This window comes from Colossoma macropomum, unplaced genomic scaffold, assembly GCF_904425465.1.
Source record: "Colossoma macropomum unplaced genomic scaffold, Colossoma_macropomum, whole genome shotgun sequence".
NCBI classification, from domain to species: Eukaryota; Metazoa; Chordata; class Actinopteri; order Characiformes; family Serrasalmidae; genus Colossoma; species Colossoma macropomum.
The window spans coordinates 20,457,864-20,476,661 of NW_023494800.1; the positions used below are offsets into that span (position 1 = coordinate 20,457,864).

Sequence of the window (18,798 nt, forward strand, 5' to 3'; positions counted from 1 at the left end):
TGTATGAAACAAAGAACGTAAGAGGGTTTGCTGCATGGAACAGATGTTACACAGACAATATCAGCCCTTGGAAACATTAAATATGTATCCAAGAAAACATCTAACAAAGGATTCTCTGCTGTCAGAACGCACCTTGAAATCCAGAACAATGCTGGAGTAGGGTGGAAGGAGACCACCTCAAGTGCTACTACTGCTTCTATTCCTCCTACTACTAGTTCTGTTACTATTACTACTTATTTTACTACTACTACTATTCCTACTATTATACACTTCCCTAATGTACACTAATATACTACTATACACTATTTCTGTTCCTCCTACTACTACTGCTACTTCTATGACTACTCTTACTACTGCTACTTTTATTCCTACTACTACTGCTATTACTTCTATTACTACCACGTCTATTACTATTACTACTTCTATTTCTACTACTACTGCTTTTATTCCTCTTATTACTAGTGCTACTTCTATGACTACCCTTACTACTACTTCTATTCCTACTGCTACTGCTTCTACTACTACTTCTATTACTACTGCTACTACATGTATTGCTACTGCAACTTCTATTCCTAAAACTGCTGCTTTTATTCCTCTTACTGCTCCTGCTACTTCTATTCCTAATACTACTGCTACTATTTCTACTACTACTATTTCTATTCCTGCCCCTACCACTGCTTCTATTCCTACTACTGCTACTATTCCTACTACTACTTCTATTCCTGCTCCTACCACTACTTCTAGTACTACTACATGTATTACTACTGCAACCTCTATTCCTTTTACTACTTCTATTACTACTACTACTGCTTTTACTCCTTTTATTACTACTACTTCTATTCCTGCTTCTGCTACTACTGCTATGATTACAACCAGTACTACTCTTACTTCAACCACTACTAGCAGTATCACTACTACTACCACTACTTCTTGTTCTGCTGCTACTATTAATACTACAATTATAATAACAATAGTGATAATAACAACAGGCTACTGCTACTACTGCTTCTGATTTTCTACTATTACTACAGATAATAATTTTAGGCAACTTCTACTACTTGTAATAGCCTATTACGTCTGCTACTAAGACCACTACTACTACCCTATTACTAGCAGTACTTCTACTACTAATAATACCAATATGTGTTTGTTGTTTTGAACACAGTCTCTCACGTGTACTGTCTGTCTGTGTGAATGGTACAGTCTGCTCGGTTCTCCTAATAAATCGCGCGCCGCGCAGCTGTCCTTTCCCAGTATCCCTCTCCCTGCCTAAGCAGCGCTCGCGGTGTTGGTGTTGGGTGAATAAAGCGCGCGTGACCCCGTTTTTACTGCTCGCACCTTTTTCACTCTCTTCGTGGTCTCGGGGTTGCGCGGCGAAGTGCGGGCGCGCGCAATTTCCTCGCTCTTGCGCTTCGTTTTTTCGCGCGCGCGGAGTGGAGAGAGGGAGAGAGAGAGAAAGAGAGAGAGAGTGACAGAGGCGCAGGAAGGCGCAGGGAGCTCGAGTTTGTCTCTCGCGCGCTGCTCGCGGCCGGGCTCGGCGGATGCTCGGCGGGATACATGCGCGAACCCCGGCTGCTTCTGCGCCGCCGATGCACGAGGAAATATGCAGCGAAGCTCGGCCCTCTTCCTCCTCCTCCTCTTCCTCCTCACCGGCCTGCTCGGGCTCGGCTCGAGCTCCAGTTTCCCAAGTAACATCAACATAGGTGAGTAGAGGAGGCTCGAGCGCGGCGCGAATCTGCTCGATTCTCACAGGCGCGCGCCTCGGAAGTTTCGGGATAGAGAGTGGACGGAGACCACGAGAGTGGACGTAACTTTACTTTAGTGGGGTTTTTAACCACAGTGGACGTTTCGATATTACAGTAAATATTTAGTTTATTATTGTGTTGTGTCAGCGTGCTCGGCACATATGCTTTTATTATTATATTGAGCCTGTTTGTGTTCGCTTTCTCCTGAACGGCTCCATTTTTCCGTTTATCTCTGCAGGGGGTCTGTTCCCGACCGACTCCCACGAGTATGAAGTGTTTCGGTTTGCGCTCTCTCAGCACCAGGAGGTGCCCAAACTGGTACCACAGGTGGACATGGTCGACACGGGCAGCAGTTTTGCCATGACGTACGCATGTAAGTCTCTTTCTGTGACATATTTTGGTAAATTTAGCGTGATGGTGCTGTTTTCACGGTCACCTGTTAGCCGTTAGCAAGTCTTAACGCTGTCTGGTGAGATGGAGCATTTCAGTCATGCTGTAGAAAACAGGCTGGCTGGACGACGGACCAGCGTGAAACAAGGAGAGATAAGAGATAACACGGCGAGGTGTTTGAAAACCGAGCGAGAAATGAAAGGTCACAGTAATGCTTTGGTTGGCTTGGTCTTAGCTGTGAAGAGGACCTGATGGACATACTACAGGAGTGAAACAGTGAAAAGTTATGCAGTGAATGTCCAGTATTCAGTATCAGGGGTCTCGAGGTTCAGTCCTGGAAAGTTGGCACAGTTTGTGAATTTCTTTGCTCAGATTCATACTCCAAATTCATTTGTTGATTACCAGGTATGGAAATTGTGTTTGAACGTGAAAATCACCAAACTGGGCTGGACATTAGCTCTTAGTTTGAGATCACTGGTATACAATTATGCCAGCTCTATTAGCCTGTTATGCTCTTAAGACATCGGTGAGCTGCAGTTTCATAAATGAGACAGATTTCCTTTTCTTGTGCTTCTTATTCGTTTTTGCTAACCACATTTAACACATTTTGATAGAAGCAGCATCAAATGTAATCCATTTTCATCAAATGTTCATGGTGGTTACACAATCTTAATTAATTGGAATAAATGTAGTAGAACGTGAGAAAGCTAGTATCTTTTCATCTTTAAGCATGTTCACTTATCAGACCGAGCAAATCAGATATTCTTCTGATCCCCGAAAGAGACATTAGAAGGCTTGGCTGTCGCATTGTTGGGAAGATTACAGTATGATTTGCTTAACATGAAGAATCTTTTAACATCAAAAGGGATGGTGTTTGTGGAGCGTGAAGGCGAGAGGTGCGTTGGTGCGCTCCAAATCCCGCTGATATTAGCAGCTCCTGACAGGCTGGATGATGACAGCATCCTCACCCAAGACTCGGCTGGCGGTGTCACTCAACGACTGCTTCTTGTTTGAAGTCGAAGGTTGACTCAGGCAACTGACATTATTTATTTCAACTCCAGCCAGAGACTGCCTGAACAGTGTACGACCCCCATTGACACAGAGTTAGAAGACCCGTGATCAAGGAGCGTTTGGGACGGTTCTGATGACATCGGTAGGGATGAAGGCAGGGAGTTCTATAAAGACCTCCAGCAGAGCGTGGTACATAAGTCTGCTGTGTTTATTATAGTGTATCTGTCAGTCTCAGGTAGAGGCACCACTAAAGACTAGTATCAATGCTATAGGTCTTCCTCCTAGTACATTCCCCTTTTATACTTCTCCAGAATAAGAAATGAAAACCCAAATGAACCTGTGTGAAAGGAGAAGAACATTCTAGAGACTTGTAAAAAAATTTACCTATCCATGCTCCGCCCACAAATGCATTTTTTCTGTTATGAAGCTTTACAGAACACTGGCAAAGATCCCATTTAACTGAATGAGAAGTTATAGTGCACTTTGTTTAGTGCCACTACTAGAGATCGGTATCAGGTCGATATCAGCTGAAAATGCTGGACTGGATATTGGAGGGACATAAAGAATGAATCTCATCCAGTCCTGTAATCTCACATTGTGTCATGTCTTGTTGTTAGCTATATTTAAATAATTAAAAAATAATTAGATGTGGTATTGTACCATCATTGGCCAGTACACGTAGAATTACCAGTTAAAAATGCTAGGCTACTAAGCCGGACCTTGTTTTTATAGCTAATCGAAGTTACGCAAATTCACTGGCAAGTTCATTGTGCTAACATGCAAACATTAGCAATTGCAGGAGAAAAACACCACACCCAGTCTATTGTCATCGTAACAGTATTTTTACAAAAAAATGTCGTTTCTAGGGTTAAATGGAATTGTTGTCAGTGCTCAGTGACAAAGCTTGTCCTACCTAGCAACTGTTGCTATGACAGAACAAACCTGTGGGCGGAACATGGAAAGAACAATCACATGCTAGTATGATACATCAGCCAATGGGTCTGGGCTTGCTGGTGTTTGCTGGTGGGTCGTGTGCTCTGGGCTTTATAGGCAGTGAAGTTCCTTCTAGAGAGTTCTTCATGCTTTACACAAATTACACATCAGTGGTGCCCTCAGCAGCTTCTGTGGTGCCTGCTGGGCTTTTGGAAAGGCAACATAATTGTCCTTTGGGGGTGTGGAGATGATTGATCCTGAGGATGATCATGTTAGGTGTGAATATGAAGCATGTTGGGAGAGGGAGGACTTCAAAGCACAGTAATACATAGGTGCCACATCTGTGTGTGTGAAGTGTGAAAGCAATTTAATGGAGCTAATTACCTACATGGCCACAGAGTCTTCTCAGTGGGGTCTGTTAGTAGGACATGGTTTCTGTGTCATCCCCCCAATTATGTGTAAACAGGGGTAGACAGATTTGCACCCCCCCCCCACACCAACCGACACCCACCAAGTCCACCCTGACGTCACCCAATTGAGGTTAGGGACTGTTTAGCTAATCATTAGGTAGTATAGTGGTCAAAAGATACAGTATGTCTACTCATTAGGTAGTATAGTGCTCTTTATGTACAGGTTATCTACTCAATATGTAGTATAGTGCTCTTTATGTACAGTATATCTACTCAATAGGTAGTATAGTGCTCTTTATGTATAGTTTATCTACTCAATAGGTAGTATAGTGCTCTTTATGTACAGGTTATCTACTCAATATGTAGTATAGTGCTCTTTATGTACAGTATATCTACTCAATAGGTAGTATAGTGCTCTTTATGTATAGTTTATCTACTCAATAGGTAGTATAGTGCTTTATGTATAGGTTATCTACTCTATAGGTAGTATAGTGCTCATTAGGTACAGTTTATTTACTCAATAGGTAGTATAGTGCTCTTTATGTATAGTTTATCTGCTCTATAGGTAGTATAGTACTCATTAGGTACAGTTTATCTACTCAATAGGTAGTATAGTGCTCTTTATGTACAGTTTTTCTACTCAATAGGTAGTATAGTGCTCTTTATGTATAGGTTATCTACTCTATAGGTAGTATAGTGCTCTTTATGTATAGTTTATCTACTCTATAGGTAGTATAGTACTCATTAGGTACAGTTTATCTACTCAATAGGTAGTATAGTGCTCTTTATGTACAGTTTATCTACTCAATAGGTAGTATAGTGCTCTTTATGTATAGTTTATCTACTCAGTAGGTAGTATAGTGCTCATTAGGTACAGTTTATTTACTCAATAGGTAGTATAGTGCTCTTTATGTAAAGTTTATCTACTCAGTAGGTAGTATAGTGCTCATTAGGTACAGTTTATCTACTCAATAGGTAGTATAGTGCTCTTTATGTACAGTTTTTCTACTCAATAGGTAGTATAGTACTCTTTATGTACAGTTTATCTACTCTATAGGTAGTATAGTGCTCATTAGGTATAGTTTATCTACTCTATAGGTAGTATAGTGCTTATTAAGTACAGTTTAGCTATTCAATATGTAGTATAGTGCTTATTAGGTACAGTTTAGCTACTCATTAGGTAGTATAGTGATTATTAAGTACAGTTTAGCTATTCAATAGGTAGTATAGTTCTCATTAGGTACAGTTTAGCTGCTCCTTATGTAGTGTAGTACTCATTAGGCACTGTTTAGCTACTCATTAGGTAGTATAGTGCTCATTACGCACAGTTTAGCTACTTATTAGGAAGTATAGTGCTCATTATATACTGTTTAACTGCTGCAGTACTCATTAGGTAGTATACTACTCATTAGTATTTTTTAGCTGCTCATTAGGTAGTATAGTACACACTAGGTATTGTTTCGCTTCTTCTTATGTAGGTTAGTACACACTTGGTACTGTTTAGCTACTCATTTTGTAGTGAAGTACTCATTAGGTACTGTTCAGTGAAAGTGTAACATCAACTTATTTAACACATTCTTGTTTAAGACCAGGTTTCATAAAGTGATATTAGCAGTGATATTCAGCCAGTGGAACAGCATCTATGACAGCAGGCAGACCAGCTTGACAAGGGTGACCACCACAATCACCACACCATCACTTCACCTATTAGCAGTGGTTTACAGTTAATGAATTTTGACAAAATCTAATTTGATGCAGTTTGTTCCATGTCTGACCAAACAGCTTTTTTTTTAAAAGGAAAGAAGAGAGCACAAAATCTCCAAGACAAGTGGCCTACAGGCTTTGCCAAAACATGAAATGTGAAAAGGCAGTATCTATTCCTGTGTGCAACTCTCTGGCTCTACCAAGTATGATGAAAGAGGGGAGAGCAGTGTGCTTTAAAGACCATCAAAATGAAATTCTGCCCCTCATAATAAGATCCCAATCTTGTTTACTCCGTTTTATATGCTCTGCCAATTGCTATCACACCAGTCCAGAGAAACTGAGAGCTATCAAAAGAGGAGAAAAATGAAAAAGAGCTTTTGGAAGTGTGATTAGAAGGGTGGTTTGTCTATTACGCTGAACTCATTCGCCATATCCACAAATATTTATCTGTTTGTTCTGGTAAGAAACAAGTACACAGTCTTGACAGAAAAAATGTTTGTCATGTATAACTAGCTCACCACTTTTAGTGCATGGTTGAATATGAGATTCTTTGTTTTATTTGCTTTGTGCTTTTGTCTTTGCGCTTAGGTGCTTTGAAGCTGGTCTTCGGGTTTCATATCACAGTGCTCAACAAAAATGCTGTTTACCAGTAGAGGGAAAAAAAACACTTTTTAAATAGCTGCTGTGGCCTATTATGCATTCTATTGTAAGTGCCTAAGAAATGCCAATTCATGCCCTGAAAATGTCAGCCACGCAGTATAGCAGTTGGTGCGGTAATATAAATGTCTGTTAAACCCAGTAATTTCATGCTCATTTTGGTCTGTTTGTGTGTGCATGATTTGCTTGTCGGTTGCTGTCCTTCCTGAACCCAGTTCCCTAGCGAAAGATTAACTATTAAATAGACACAGAAATGCAAATGAAGGGTATTAGTCACAGTGCCCTGTAGTGAAGATACACATTATCATAATCTGTCATTGAAGATGATTAAAAGAAAAACAACACGTTCATACATAACCGATGTGGTGACCAGCGCATGAATTTATGTTATACTGAAATATGCATATTAAGTAGCACTCTCTACAGTCATGTGAATTAAATCCTTATCAAGCCAGGACTGCAGTCCTTAAGTGGCAAAGCAATTGAATGAGCAGTTGTGACTAAATTTTTGTCCCTTTTTTAATCAAAATATACAACTAACCTTTCCTTTTATTTTCACTGCCAAGAATCAGCCTTGTCTTATGGATTATCATCAAAATCTTTATTTGAGTATGTTTACATGTGTCTCCCAGCTGGGATGAGGCCTTGGTGTTTTAAAAAAAATGACCTGATATGTGTCACAGAGCAAGCAGTGATGTTAGTACATGAAGGGGATGCTTATGCTAACACATTCACAGTGCAGTGCAGGTTTGCTGTGACAGTTGCCTGAAAGGGCTGCCTAAGTGGCCTTGTCTCGGAGGAGCTCCGCTAATCGTTCAGCGCAGCCCGGCTCTGCCACGTTCATTTAATCTATTATTCATTGCATCATAGCTAAAGTGATTATTTTCCGAAGTTAAGACGTGTGCATATGCGGCAGCACTCCTCTCATGCCTGGCAGAAGTAAAAGGGGAGTGCAGTTGTTAAAAATCCATTTATGCTGGGAGGGGATTGGCAATATTTAACTGGAGCAGGACAGGTGCTCTCTGGGGGATGAAAAGTGATTAGAATTACCATATCAAGGAGGACACAGCATATTCAGATGATAGAGAAGTCCAGGATGTTCAAGAAAGTGCCTAAAAACCTCCAGTTATTCCTAATATTGGGACACTGGAAACAACAATACATGGACTGAGGGTGGAATATTCTTCCCAAGTATAAGCGGAATAGCCGAAAAATATATTTCACAGTGTAACTAAGATTTCTGGTATATCACACTATGTTATATTTATGTATCTATTTTCTTGTAAGCAAAACCTTTTAAATGCAAAACATGGCAAACTGGCTGGTGTCCATGTTCGGCTAAAGGCTAACCTCAAGAAACTGGCCATTCTTTAAATTTTTCTCTATAGTGTCCACTGACTCGACAACAGACTGGCAGAGGACTTTAGCATTTTCTTTTTGTCACTGAATAATGACTGAAACATCCCTGACTCCATTCAGCTAAACAGGATGTCTCTAGTGTTTTATCTGCACTTACTTGTGGCATAACATTATAAAGGTTACGACAAAACCGATACCTTTAGAAGAATTTCAACCGGCATAACAGATGAACTGGTATATCGCCCACTACTGCTCCAGAGACATACCTTTATTTCTCTTTCTTCCCTAGTATAAATGATTTTTGCTGTAGTTGGTAATGGGAAGGCCTCTAGGCATCAGGCTTGCTTAAGGGGGAATAAGCTTTTATTAAAATGGGTTGTATATAATACTAAAAAAGTTCTATGACTGCTGAACCCTTTTCGGTTCTATACACTCTTAAAGGTGCAAGTGGAATTGGACAAGACAAAATAGGGAGAAAAAAGGGAAAAAATACCAAATGATAATAATAATAAAAAATAAAATTAAGGTGCCTAAAGGGTTCTTTGCCACGCTGCCATAGAAGAATCGCTTTTAGTTCCCTAAAACCTTTCAGCGGCTGGTTCTTTGAAGAACAATTTTTGTAAATGAACTTTGAGAGTATGAAGAACCTTTTGAAGGTTAATAAAAAAAGGTTCAAGGAGAAGGTTCTTTGAACTTCTAAAAGGATCTTCACCTTCACAAATCTCTTTCTTTAGGGAACCAAAAGTGTTTTTCTTTGGGCATGTCTCAAAAACCATTTTTAGAAGATTTTTTACAGAACCACATACGTAAGAGAAAAAATGGAACCATTTAAGGATTCAAATAATTCTTTGAGCCACTATTCTTTTGTATATAGCACTGTCTTTATTTAATAAACACTTGAAGAACCCCCATTTTTAAAGGATTTTTTATCATAAGGCATACGTACATTTATTTGTAATGTAAACACATATGCTCTTTAATATGAGAATTTAAAAATAATGAATGAGGAAATAATTAAGTGTGAATACAAGAGGCAAAATCCCAGTAAGTTTGACAAGTCTCAGAGACAAGGCCTAGTACAATTGCCAGGAAATTTATCTAAAGGGCTTTTGTGTGAACAACAGCTAATAAATTACCGGGAAAGAGGATGATGTCTTTTTTACGTAATTATTCTGTTGTGCGCAGGTCATTTAACATTAACAATGAAGCAACCACAATAGGAAAGCTTGAAATCAATAAAGAAGAAGGACAAGGGGGCTGTCTGAAAATTGTAGTGTTTCAGAGATGGAGCAGCTAGTGGCCATTTGTGTGAGGACATCACAGCCAGTGTAATGAAACTTTCCTGGCAAATGTGGATGTGTGCATCCCAGTAAAAGGCTGTATGTTCGAACAGGCACGTGTACCGGTAGACCCTAGGGGGTGCTTGAGCCTCTGTCCTTTTGCCCTCAGACATGACAAACGCCTTTTGGTCAGCATGTATAATAATTGTCCTTTATATAGCCATTCTTCATGACATGTTTCAGTCTGGTACAGTGCTGGTGCCTGCGGAAATTTCTCTGCAGAAACCCTGACCTGTTACATGCACCATCTCAGTGCTGGAAATTCCGTCAGGAAAGCACTTATAATCTATTAAATAAAATGTAACATTGTATTATATGGCTAAACAAAGTTTGTTATTGTAAAAAACTTGGATTTATGCCAGGCTCTCTGGCGCTCTGAAAAAGAGTTACAATTCTAAGGTGCATAACCATCAAGTAGCGTAGTGGGTAACATTGCATTATATGTTTCCAAGTACTGTTTGGGCAGTAAAGATAATATTTTGGCAGTCTTGTGAAAAAAAACTCTATGTTTGGTTATCTGCAACATAATTACACTGTCTCTCTTGATAAGGGTGATTACAGTATGCTGTAAAGTAAATTTACATTGCTCTTTTTCCCTTGAGGCCCTGCCCCCTAGTATGTCTATGTGACACAAAGCCCAACAACGTATACCAATAATGTCCCTGGTTTTGAGTGTGAAAACACAAACATACTACTAAAGAAGGTGCCTTTTATTCTATGAGAGTGGATTGTATGCTGCTGTTGGACTGATAATTGACATCTACAACAGTGTACTGTCTCACAGAACATTGATGCTACATCCTCCTGAGAACCCTCAGGAATTGTCAAGCCAAACAAGATACAGAGCAAATGGTAATTGCTGAAAGCTGTTAATTAGAGCTGCACCTAATATCACATTGTTGTTATATTGCTGTGTGCTTCAATTACTATGACTTGCTATGAAACTCATCCCACACTTAACATTTTCTTGTGACATTTAAAAGCACTTGTTTTGTTAAGACTTTTGTCGACTCATATCTCATCTTAATGCCTGCCTTGCCTGAGAAGGACTCTGCCTTTTGGTTGAGTGGATACTACAAAAATTGGCTAATGTTCTTCTTGAAAATTAGGAACTGTACGTGAACAAATTGTTTTTGTGATTCAGTCAGTTAATTGTGCTGGCTTGTTAATTTTGGAAAACAGCCACGTCTGAGTAGAAATCGTTGTAAATAACTCAAATATCAAACAATATCAAACTCTTAAGAACGTTTTTAGGTGAATAGAGCTGCTGAAAATGTGGTGATGCTGGCATTTTATTACAATTTTAACACATCAGCCCTTTCTGACTTGTCATTTTGATTCTTACTGACAGACTCACATTGTGCATTGTGATTCAGATTTATCTTTCCGATATGAATCATGTGAAGGATATCCTGGCCTGCATAGACAAGGCACCTGCAGTGGCGTAAGGCTTTATGACAGCCTGTTCAGGGCATTCATCTGATCAGGCCCTGTCGGCCCTCGTTTCTCCACATATCAGTCCCTTTATCGCCCTGACAGGCAGCCAGGCCAAATGTCCGTAGCATGTCAATCAGCAAGGCTCCAAAGGGACCCATTGAGTCAGCTTACGTCAGACCAAGGCTCAGAACAAACAGCGCTTTGTGGGTCCTCTCTTAGGATTACATGGCTCATCTGAAGAGTACTGAGGAGGTGTTACCTGCTTGCTAACTGCAAAGGTGAACTCAACAAGTGACGAAAGACTTCAGAGAGAAAATGTGTCCTGATGTAAAGGGGTATCCTGACTGTGGGGCTTGCTCTCTGTCCTCATAATACAGGTCATAATCTGATATCGTCACTCTTGGATCAGCTGCATGGCCTTTAGCAAGAACTTCCAGCTCTCAGAGGATTTCAAAATAAAGCCCTGTCAGACAGTGAGGGCTGTGTTTGGCTCTTGCGGCATAGGTTGGCTCGGGGCGCTTCATTGTTGATTGCGTATGACAGGAATCTCATTAGCCTGATGTGGTTGGCTACTAGGAAAAAGAACCTGTCCTGAGGGGATCATGGAGGCAGCTGAGGATTTAGAGTGAGAAATCAGGCATGTTTATCTCATGATGTATTTCTCTGAGGGGCCAGATGACCTCTGCCCTTAACTGATATCATGAGATCAATGAGATGGTTAGCTTTAGTAACTTGGCTTAACTGCATTTCAAACACATCAACACTGTACATGGCATGATAGATAACAAAGAGACTGTTGTGGGTGGAAATAACAGAAATTTATCTGATACAGCTTGTATGTGGTTCATAAACTATGTGACATGACACAAATTAATTTTGGAGAATTTGTTGACCAGTTACCAGTGCTAGCTGTCATAATTAGCATCTTCTGAAGCCCACAGTGCTGGTTACTGTAGCTAGCTAGATGCAGTAAACAAAGCTAGTTCACTGCTAGTCTGTGGTAAATTATGCTAGTTTGTTAGCTAGCTCTTATTTTACCATGAGAATGCAGTTAGCAAAAGTAGAACAAAAAGTACAACTATCTTGTGACTGGAAATCTCCAATTTAATCTGGAGGTGTAATCCAAAGGTTTCCAATACAGTCTTAAGCAGAAACAAATACAGTTCCACTTAACAAAATATCCATGCTGATTATATAAACAGCACAGCCAGCCACTTGCTCTGCTCTTGCATTGTCAACCACTATCACAGCCCTAAGGCTTTCTGGTCTATTTCAACCAATTTCACCATTCTTTGCTGATTTTGATTTGCTTCTCATGGGTTATTCAAAGTACAGTCTGTAAAATCTCTAGGATTCTGCAGACTGTACCAGAATGTGGTTAATTTTCACCCTGCTTGGGGCAAACGGTAGCATTAGTTATACTATTTATATGTGAATTTTAATGTTTGCAAAATCCAGGTCTTCACTACAGAATATCTGTAAGTGTTAAATGCTTGTGCTGGACCAGTGCAAACCTTTAATAGGCATTCTTCCTGTTATTTCAATCCTTCATCAACATTTTTCAGGTAAATGGTACTTTGCCTCTAGAAGCAGGGATATAAAATGACATCAAAATCATATTGGCATTGGACAGATGTTTATATTCCGCCAATATTTCAAAACAGTATTTGATGACATATTTATTGTACTCCGGAAATAAATGTTAAATTGTCTGTAATGCTAATCTAGGTGGATGTAGTCTCAATTTCTACATTTTACCAATGTTCATTTATCAGCTTCAGCAAATAAGTACATGGAAAATATCAGACCTCTGCATCTGCCCACAATTCCCAGATCCATGCATTCCTACTTAAAAGTCATAGATACCACAAATGATAACAAAAGCATGATGCAATTTGATATTCATTCCTGACTCACAGCTCACTGAAACATGCGGTTTCTAAAATTTCATCTGATGAAATGTTTTATTATGATATGATTTTGATGAAAAGTTGTTGTATACAGTCACCATTTGCTGAAAGAAAAACATGCTTTATATTTTTGCCACACTTGTCATTTTTTGACATTGAAACAACCTGGAAAATTTGGAAGCACAAACTGTCGAAACAGAATGCAAATCAGATGTAAATGTAATTTGTTGCATAATTCGCTATATGTAAAAATCTATATATCTAAATGCAATATATACACGTGTTTGGTTCTCTCAAGATATCCATGCAGTTCTTCATTTTTCCATACCGTATCTACAGACAGGGTGCACAAAAACAGAGCACAGGCTCCCAGAGCAAACCAATGCACCCGCTTTCCCCAGATCTCCACAGGGGAGCCTGGAGATCAGAGGGGATAGCTCACCTCTGGACCCGGCTGTCACAAACATCGCACCATCGGCAAGATCGCCTCAGGCCAAAAGCTGTTTTTCTCCCCTGTCTGACTTCACCGCACATGCGACCCCGTACGCACAAGCACACAACCCTGCTAGAAGTACGCCCTACCAATCTTTCCAAGCACCACTGCTTTGGAATCTGTTAAACCATGTTCTTTTATATGACATTGGAAGAGGAAAGACTGATAAAAAGAAGCTGTGGTTTGCGCATGGAAATATAGCGTTATCTCTTCAAATGATACAGATAATGGCTTTGTGCAGCCTTGCACTGCTGTTTTATCTCCTGCAAAAAAGATAAGTATCTTGAAGTAATGACAGAACATTTGTTAATTTGCGCTATCAGTGCAGTGGCTGGGAGAATGCTGCTGATTTGTATGGAGGATGATGTATGAATGGAGCTGAGGGTGGTGGGTGGAGAGTGAAATAGTAGAGACTTGCTGCTAGAGAAGCTATTCCCAGTGGGCTGTTCTGGTTTGGTTTGAAAGTTTGCTTTGCCTGGAGGTAAGATTTCGAGTTCATATGTGTCACTGTAGTAGCACAGCCTTCATTCACATTCCTCTGAGCCCAAGGGAACGGACGTGGCTCAATGCAAATGACAAGACACTCTGCCACAATGATGGGCTTAGTGGGTCAAGTGTGATGCCTCGGCTTTGTTTTAGGAACCTATTACATCCGCTGTAAGAAATCTTGATTGGGCCAAAAATAAAAAATGACTTAAAATGAATGATAACGCAGACTAAAATATATGCTTAAAAAAGATGATTTTCAAGGGTTCTTTTGTAAAGACAATGTTTATATATAGAACCATCACACCTCAAAGATCCTCAAATGGTTCTTTGCAGTTCAGAAAATGGTCCTATTTATGTGTGCCATTCTAATTATGGTACAGTTGCCTCTACTGGGTTATGATAGATAGTTATTATATTCTCTATTGCAAAAATTGGGAAATTGAATGATGAAAAATAGTAATACAGCAAAAATAATCCAAAATGTGGCAGCAAGGAATGACGCTGGCTCATCCTGTTTGTCTGAAAAGTCTCAAGTGTGTGGTGTGAAGATTCTCTCTTCTTTCTACACACTTGCTGTGTTCCCTCCTTATCTACTTGAAAAATACAAACAGCTTGCAGAGTCCTGGGTCCCATTAGTCTCTCAGAGTTTGGGTTTCAGTATGAAAGCATGTTCTTGCAGAAGCCCCAAAACATCTGCCCTCAACTCAAAATGTGACTCTTTTTATGCTATGAATGGACATAGGTCAATACCTCGTCCCCTGTTGGGCACCAATCCGTGATGTCTTATCTTTATCAGAGGAGGAGGCAGTTGACTGGCTGAAAAATGAAGGCGATAGATTGGTCAGCATGGCTTTTGTATTGTGAGAAGGACCACAATTCAATATAAGAGAGACAGTCGCCTTGTTGGTATTGGCAGGAAGACGTCCCAAGTTGTGGAGACAGGGACGTCTACTAGCTACAACAACCTGAAAGATAATTTTTTTGTGTTTGAGCCAAAAGCCACAAATGATTAATACAGTTTGTGTTAGATTTTACCCATGATTTCAAACATATTTCTGAAATGTTAGCTTTCATTTTTGGGTTTACAGGTTTTTACTCAGTCAAGTAGATAGGAACCTGATCTTGTATGACTGGAACCGACTGCTTGGTGTAAAAGGTTCTTTTGTAAAGACAGTGGTTCTATATGGAACCATGAACACTCAAAGAGTAATTTGCATGATTAATTGGTTTTTTGAATGGTGAAATGATGGAGAATGTGTTGTATATGGTTCTATACAGAACTATTTTAAAATTGGTTCTATATAGCACCAAAAGGGGCTTTGCTATTGTGACAATAGCAGAACCCTTTTGGAGCTATATAGGTCCGTTTTTTTTAAATCGAGGAATTGGACTCTTTGAATAATCTTCAAAACAGTCACCATCAGATAAACAGTACTTAAAGCTTTCATCTTTAAGAGAGAGGATAAAAATCAAGCTCCACTTTTACTTTAAATCTGAAAAAAACAGGTTTCTTCCCATTCTTCCACTGTGAGAAGACAGTTCAAACAGATGTGTAGCTGTCAAGAAGCCACTACTGAGAACAGCAAATAGATGAAAAAAGGAACATTTGCAAATCAAACAAAGTAGGGATGTGGGAAGTGGGGGCTGCAGCCTGCATTCCCTGATTTCAGGATTTCAAATGATAAAAATAATAACAACAATAAAACATTCTGAACTTATCATTTGAGCATAGTAAAGACCTGTGTTTGCTTGTTTTAGAGTGGAGCTGGCATTTCTATATTTTAAAATCCGTATTAGCCCTGCATTGTTTAAGTGAATGCCGTATTTTCATTACAGTGAGCTGAAAACTGGACGCTTTGGCGCCGTGTCACAGGTTAAGGTGCAAAGAGGGGCTAGAGGTTAGTTCTGAGCCCCAAAGCAGCCTAATATTGCTGTTTTGCCTTAAAAATACCATAATAATACAGTAATAAGATTTAGATTAGATTAATTGTATTAGATTAAAAATGTTTAATCAATGTCCCCCACTTGATGGAGTTCCAATGTTGAATCTCAGTGTTTGACTGTGGCTGAAACAATTGGCCACATATCAACAATGTGAGTGGTCGCCGCTCAACTCATTTGCAGTTCGTCCAGAACGAGATAGCAAAGAGACAATGTGCATCAGCTGATTGATGTGTCAGTTATATGTATATATTGTTGTCTCTAGCTTCATTATAGCACTGTATGACATGTTCTGTTTAATGTAAAATAACAAGAAAAAAATCAAATGAAAAAAAGGCAAATCATCGTGCACAACATCCTCAGTCATGTCACAAATACGCTGTTTAAAATTTCAGCACCCCCTACTTAAAACACCTTCTTGCGTCCCTGAAAGAAAAAGAAACTGCTGGTGTTCTCAGAACAATCGACTGACTACCTCACAGCCCGTCATTTAGATCATAAGAAGTAGAACATGCAACCAAATTCTTAAGACTGAACTTTGGAGGAGTGGAAAAATATCCCTGCAGATTTCTTTAAAAAACTAAAAGCAAGTCTCCTGAAAAGAATAGATGCTGTAATAAAGGCAAAGAGTAGACAAATAAATACCGAAAAATTTGAAATTCTGTTTATAGTTGTCAAGGCTTTTGTTAAACATATGTTTTTTGCTTTTTCTGGCAAAAACTCACTGACTTTTGCACAGTAGTGTACCTAAAATTTTGCTTTTATCAGCCCCATACTGTGACAGAAGATGTGTCCTCTAAAACATCTTTTGAACTTACATGACATTGATGTCAGAGTGAAGGCACCTTAAGGCCTATGGACATGCAGATAAGCAATGCTCATATGGAGCAGAAAGAGGCAAAGAATTTTCTTTCAGACCAAAAACAGTTCACATCTCATATGCTTATATCATAAATCATATGAATAATCACATAATCATTAAACATATAGGCTACTGATTAATAAAGAGCTATAATTATAGCTAGCCAGTCCCTCACTTTAACACCTCTATAATCGGTGTTAAAGACTTGTTAATGACAAATATGGCACCCTCATTCAATCAAGATAAGGTGTAATACAACTGTATAGAACTAAGATATATAAAGATATTTTCTGAAGCTTTGAATTCTAGAGCACTCCTTCATAATTTCTCTATAAGGTAAAACTGTTAAGAAGTGAATGTTTTGGTGATGGAGTTGCCCCTGACAGCTACACTAATGTCTGGAAGCCCTTAGACTAAAATCAGAATGGAGTACTGTGGAAATGATTGGCTCTGACCAGCCTAGCTTTCAGGAGCTGTTACATGATTCATTAGAGCAGGATGACTGAGTTGTGTTTGAAATATTCTTGTCTGTAAAGGGCTTTGCATGTCCCTGGATATGAAAACTAGCTTCTGTTCCTGACTCTTATAACTACATACCTAACATATAACTTTAATAGTAGTTACTGAATAATTCATAGGATCGGATACTGAATACTGAATAATAAGCCTTTAGATTAATAGCTAAATAATGATAGAATGTCCATAACTTATTTCAGCAAAACTTTAATTGAAAACGGACAGAACCAAGCCATAAACATGTCATATGCAGTGATGAGTTGTCATGATAGATTATGTTCAGTAATATTATAGTCACATGTTACCATTACTGGCTATTCTCATGAGAGATGGCATAATGATTGATGTGATAACTAGAGTGCACATAGTAAAAATTATCATACACCATCATGACATCTGCCATGACATGTTTATGGCATGGTTATGACAATGTTATGTAGCAGGGTTCAAGTAAAGTACTTTTTGCTTTTTCAACATGTGTAATTGGTGTCAAATGATGTATCTAAACCATGGCCAGGACAGGGCTTCCTAACTTTCTGTTGCTCTTTTTCACAGTTTGCTCCCAGTTCTCTAAAGGAGTCTATGCCATCATTGGTCTGTACGACAGGAAGACCATGAACATGCTGATGTCATTCTGCGGGGCTCTGCATGTCTGCTTTGTCACGCCCAGCTTCCCCATCGACACCAACAACCAGTTTGTGATCCAGCTGAGGCCTGAGCTCCAGGATGCCCTGATTGCCCTTGTGGAGCACTACAAGTGGACCAAGTTTGTCTACATGTACAGCTCTGATTCAGGTAGCCTGTTTCCTCTCAGACAACATGAGGTTCTTTATACTTCAAAAATATTAATTTGCAGAAATAATTCTTTGAAGAACCATTTGTTTAAAGGTTATTTAGGGAATTAAGTATGGTTCTTTTAGGGCATTGCTCCAAAGACCCCTACTCTTTGTTGCTCTATAGAGTTGGTATATATCAGCATAGCATAACTGCTATCTTATGCAGGGCCAAGAATAATGCACATCATTATACCTGCCCAAGAAAGTAAAACAAATTCTAGGGTGATGTGACAGTTTCTATGCTAGTTTCTTTTGCTGGTATGATCAAGGAGTGTTTTATGAACTTTTCAGACTTGCAGTATTTATCCTATACAAATTTTTAATGAGGAGCTTTCTGGAGCCTGCTGTGAGAGCTTTGTTATGTTGATATGCGAGGAGGAATGTGATGCTCAGCAGTGCTGTTGGGCTTGGCTCTGAGTGTAATGGCCTTTATGCTATAGTCTGACGTTTCCAGTGCCTCCAGTGCAGTAAGCTCAGTTTCAGCTCATTGGGAACCATGAGATACCAGCGTGTAAAGGCCAGTAATTGCATTTAGTCACATGGCTTATGGAAGATCGCTGCCTTTACTCACTCAACTTGCCATAACTTAATTGACCTGTAAAGGATGTATTTATTACTACAACTAAATCTAAAATGGTGACAAGAAGGAGCGAAGCAATTGTTTTCCATGTTGAGTAAAGTCAATTGGTGAGGTTTATGAAGAAATCCATTTAATTCAATTTAATTCAAAGGTGTATCAGTAAAAAAGTAGCAAGTTTGAATTAA

At 39.3% G+C, this 18,798-nt stretch overlaps 1 protein-coding gene across 2 annotated transcripts in view; it reads left to right on the plus strand.

Annotated features, from left to right (window-relative positions):
* The first annotated feature begins 1,513 nt into the window (after positions 1-1,513).
* gria1b (glutamate receptor, ionotropic, AMPA 1b) overlaps positions 1,514-18,798 on the plus strand; it is an 87,100-nt gene continuing 69,815 nt past the window's right edge. For both annotated transcript variants that reach the window (XM_036587952.1, XM_036587953.1), the window contains exons 1-3: positions 1,514-1,703; positions 1,984-2,118; positions 17,753-17,992. In XM_036587952.1, the coding sequence (XP_036443845.1) occupies positions 1,604-1,703; positions 1,984-2,118; positions 17,753-17,992 (475 nt within the window). In that variant the 5' untranslated portion in view covers positions 1,514-1,603. The remainder of the gene's footprint in view (positions 1,704-1,983; positions 2,119-17,752; positions 17,993-18,798) is intronic.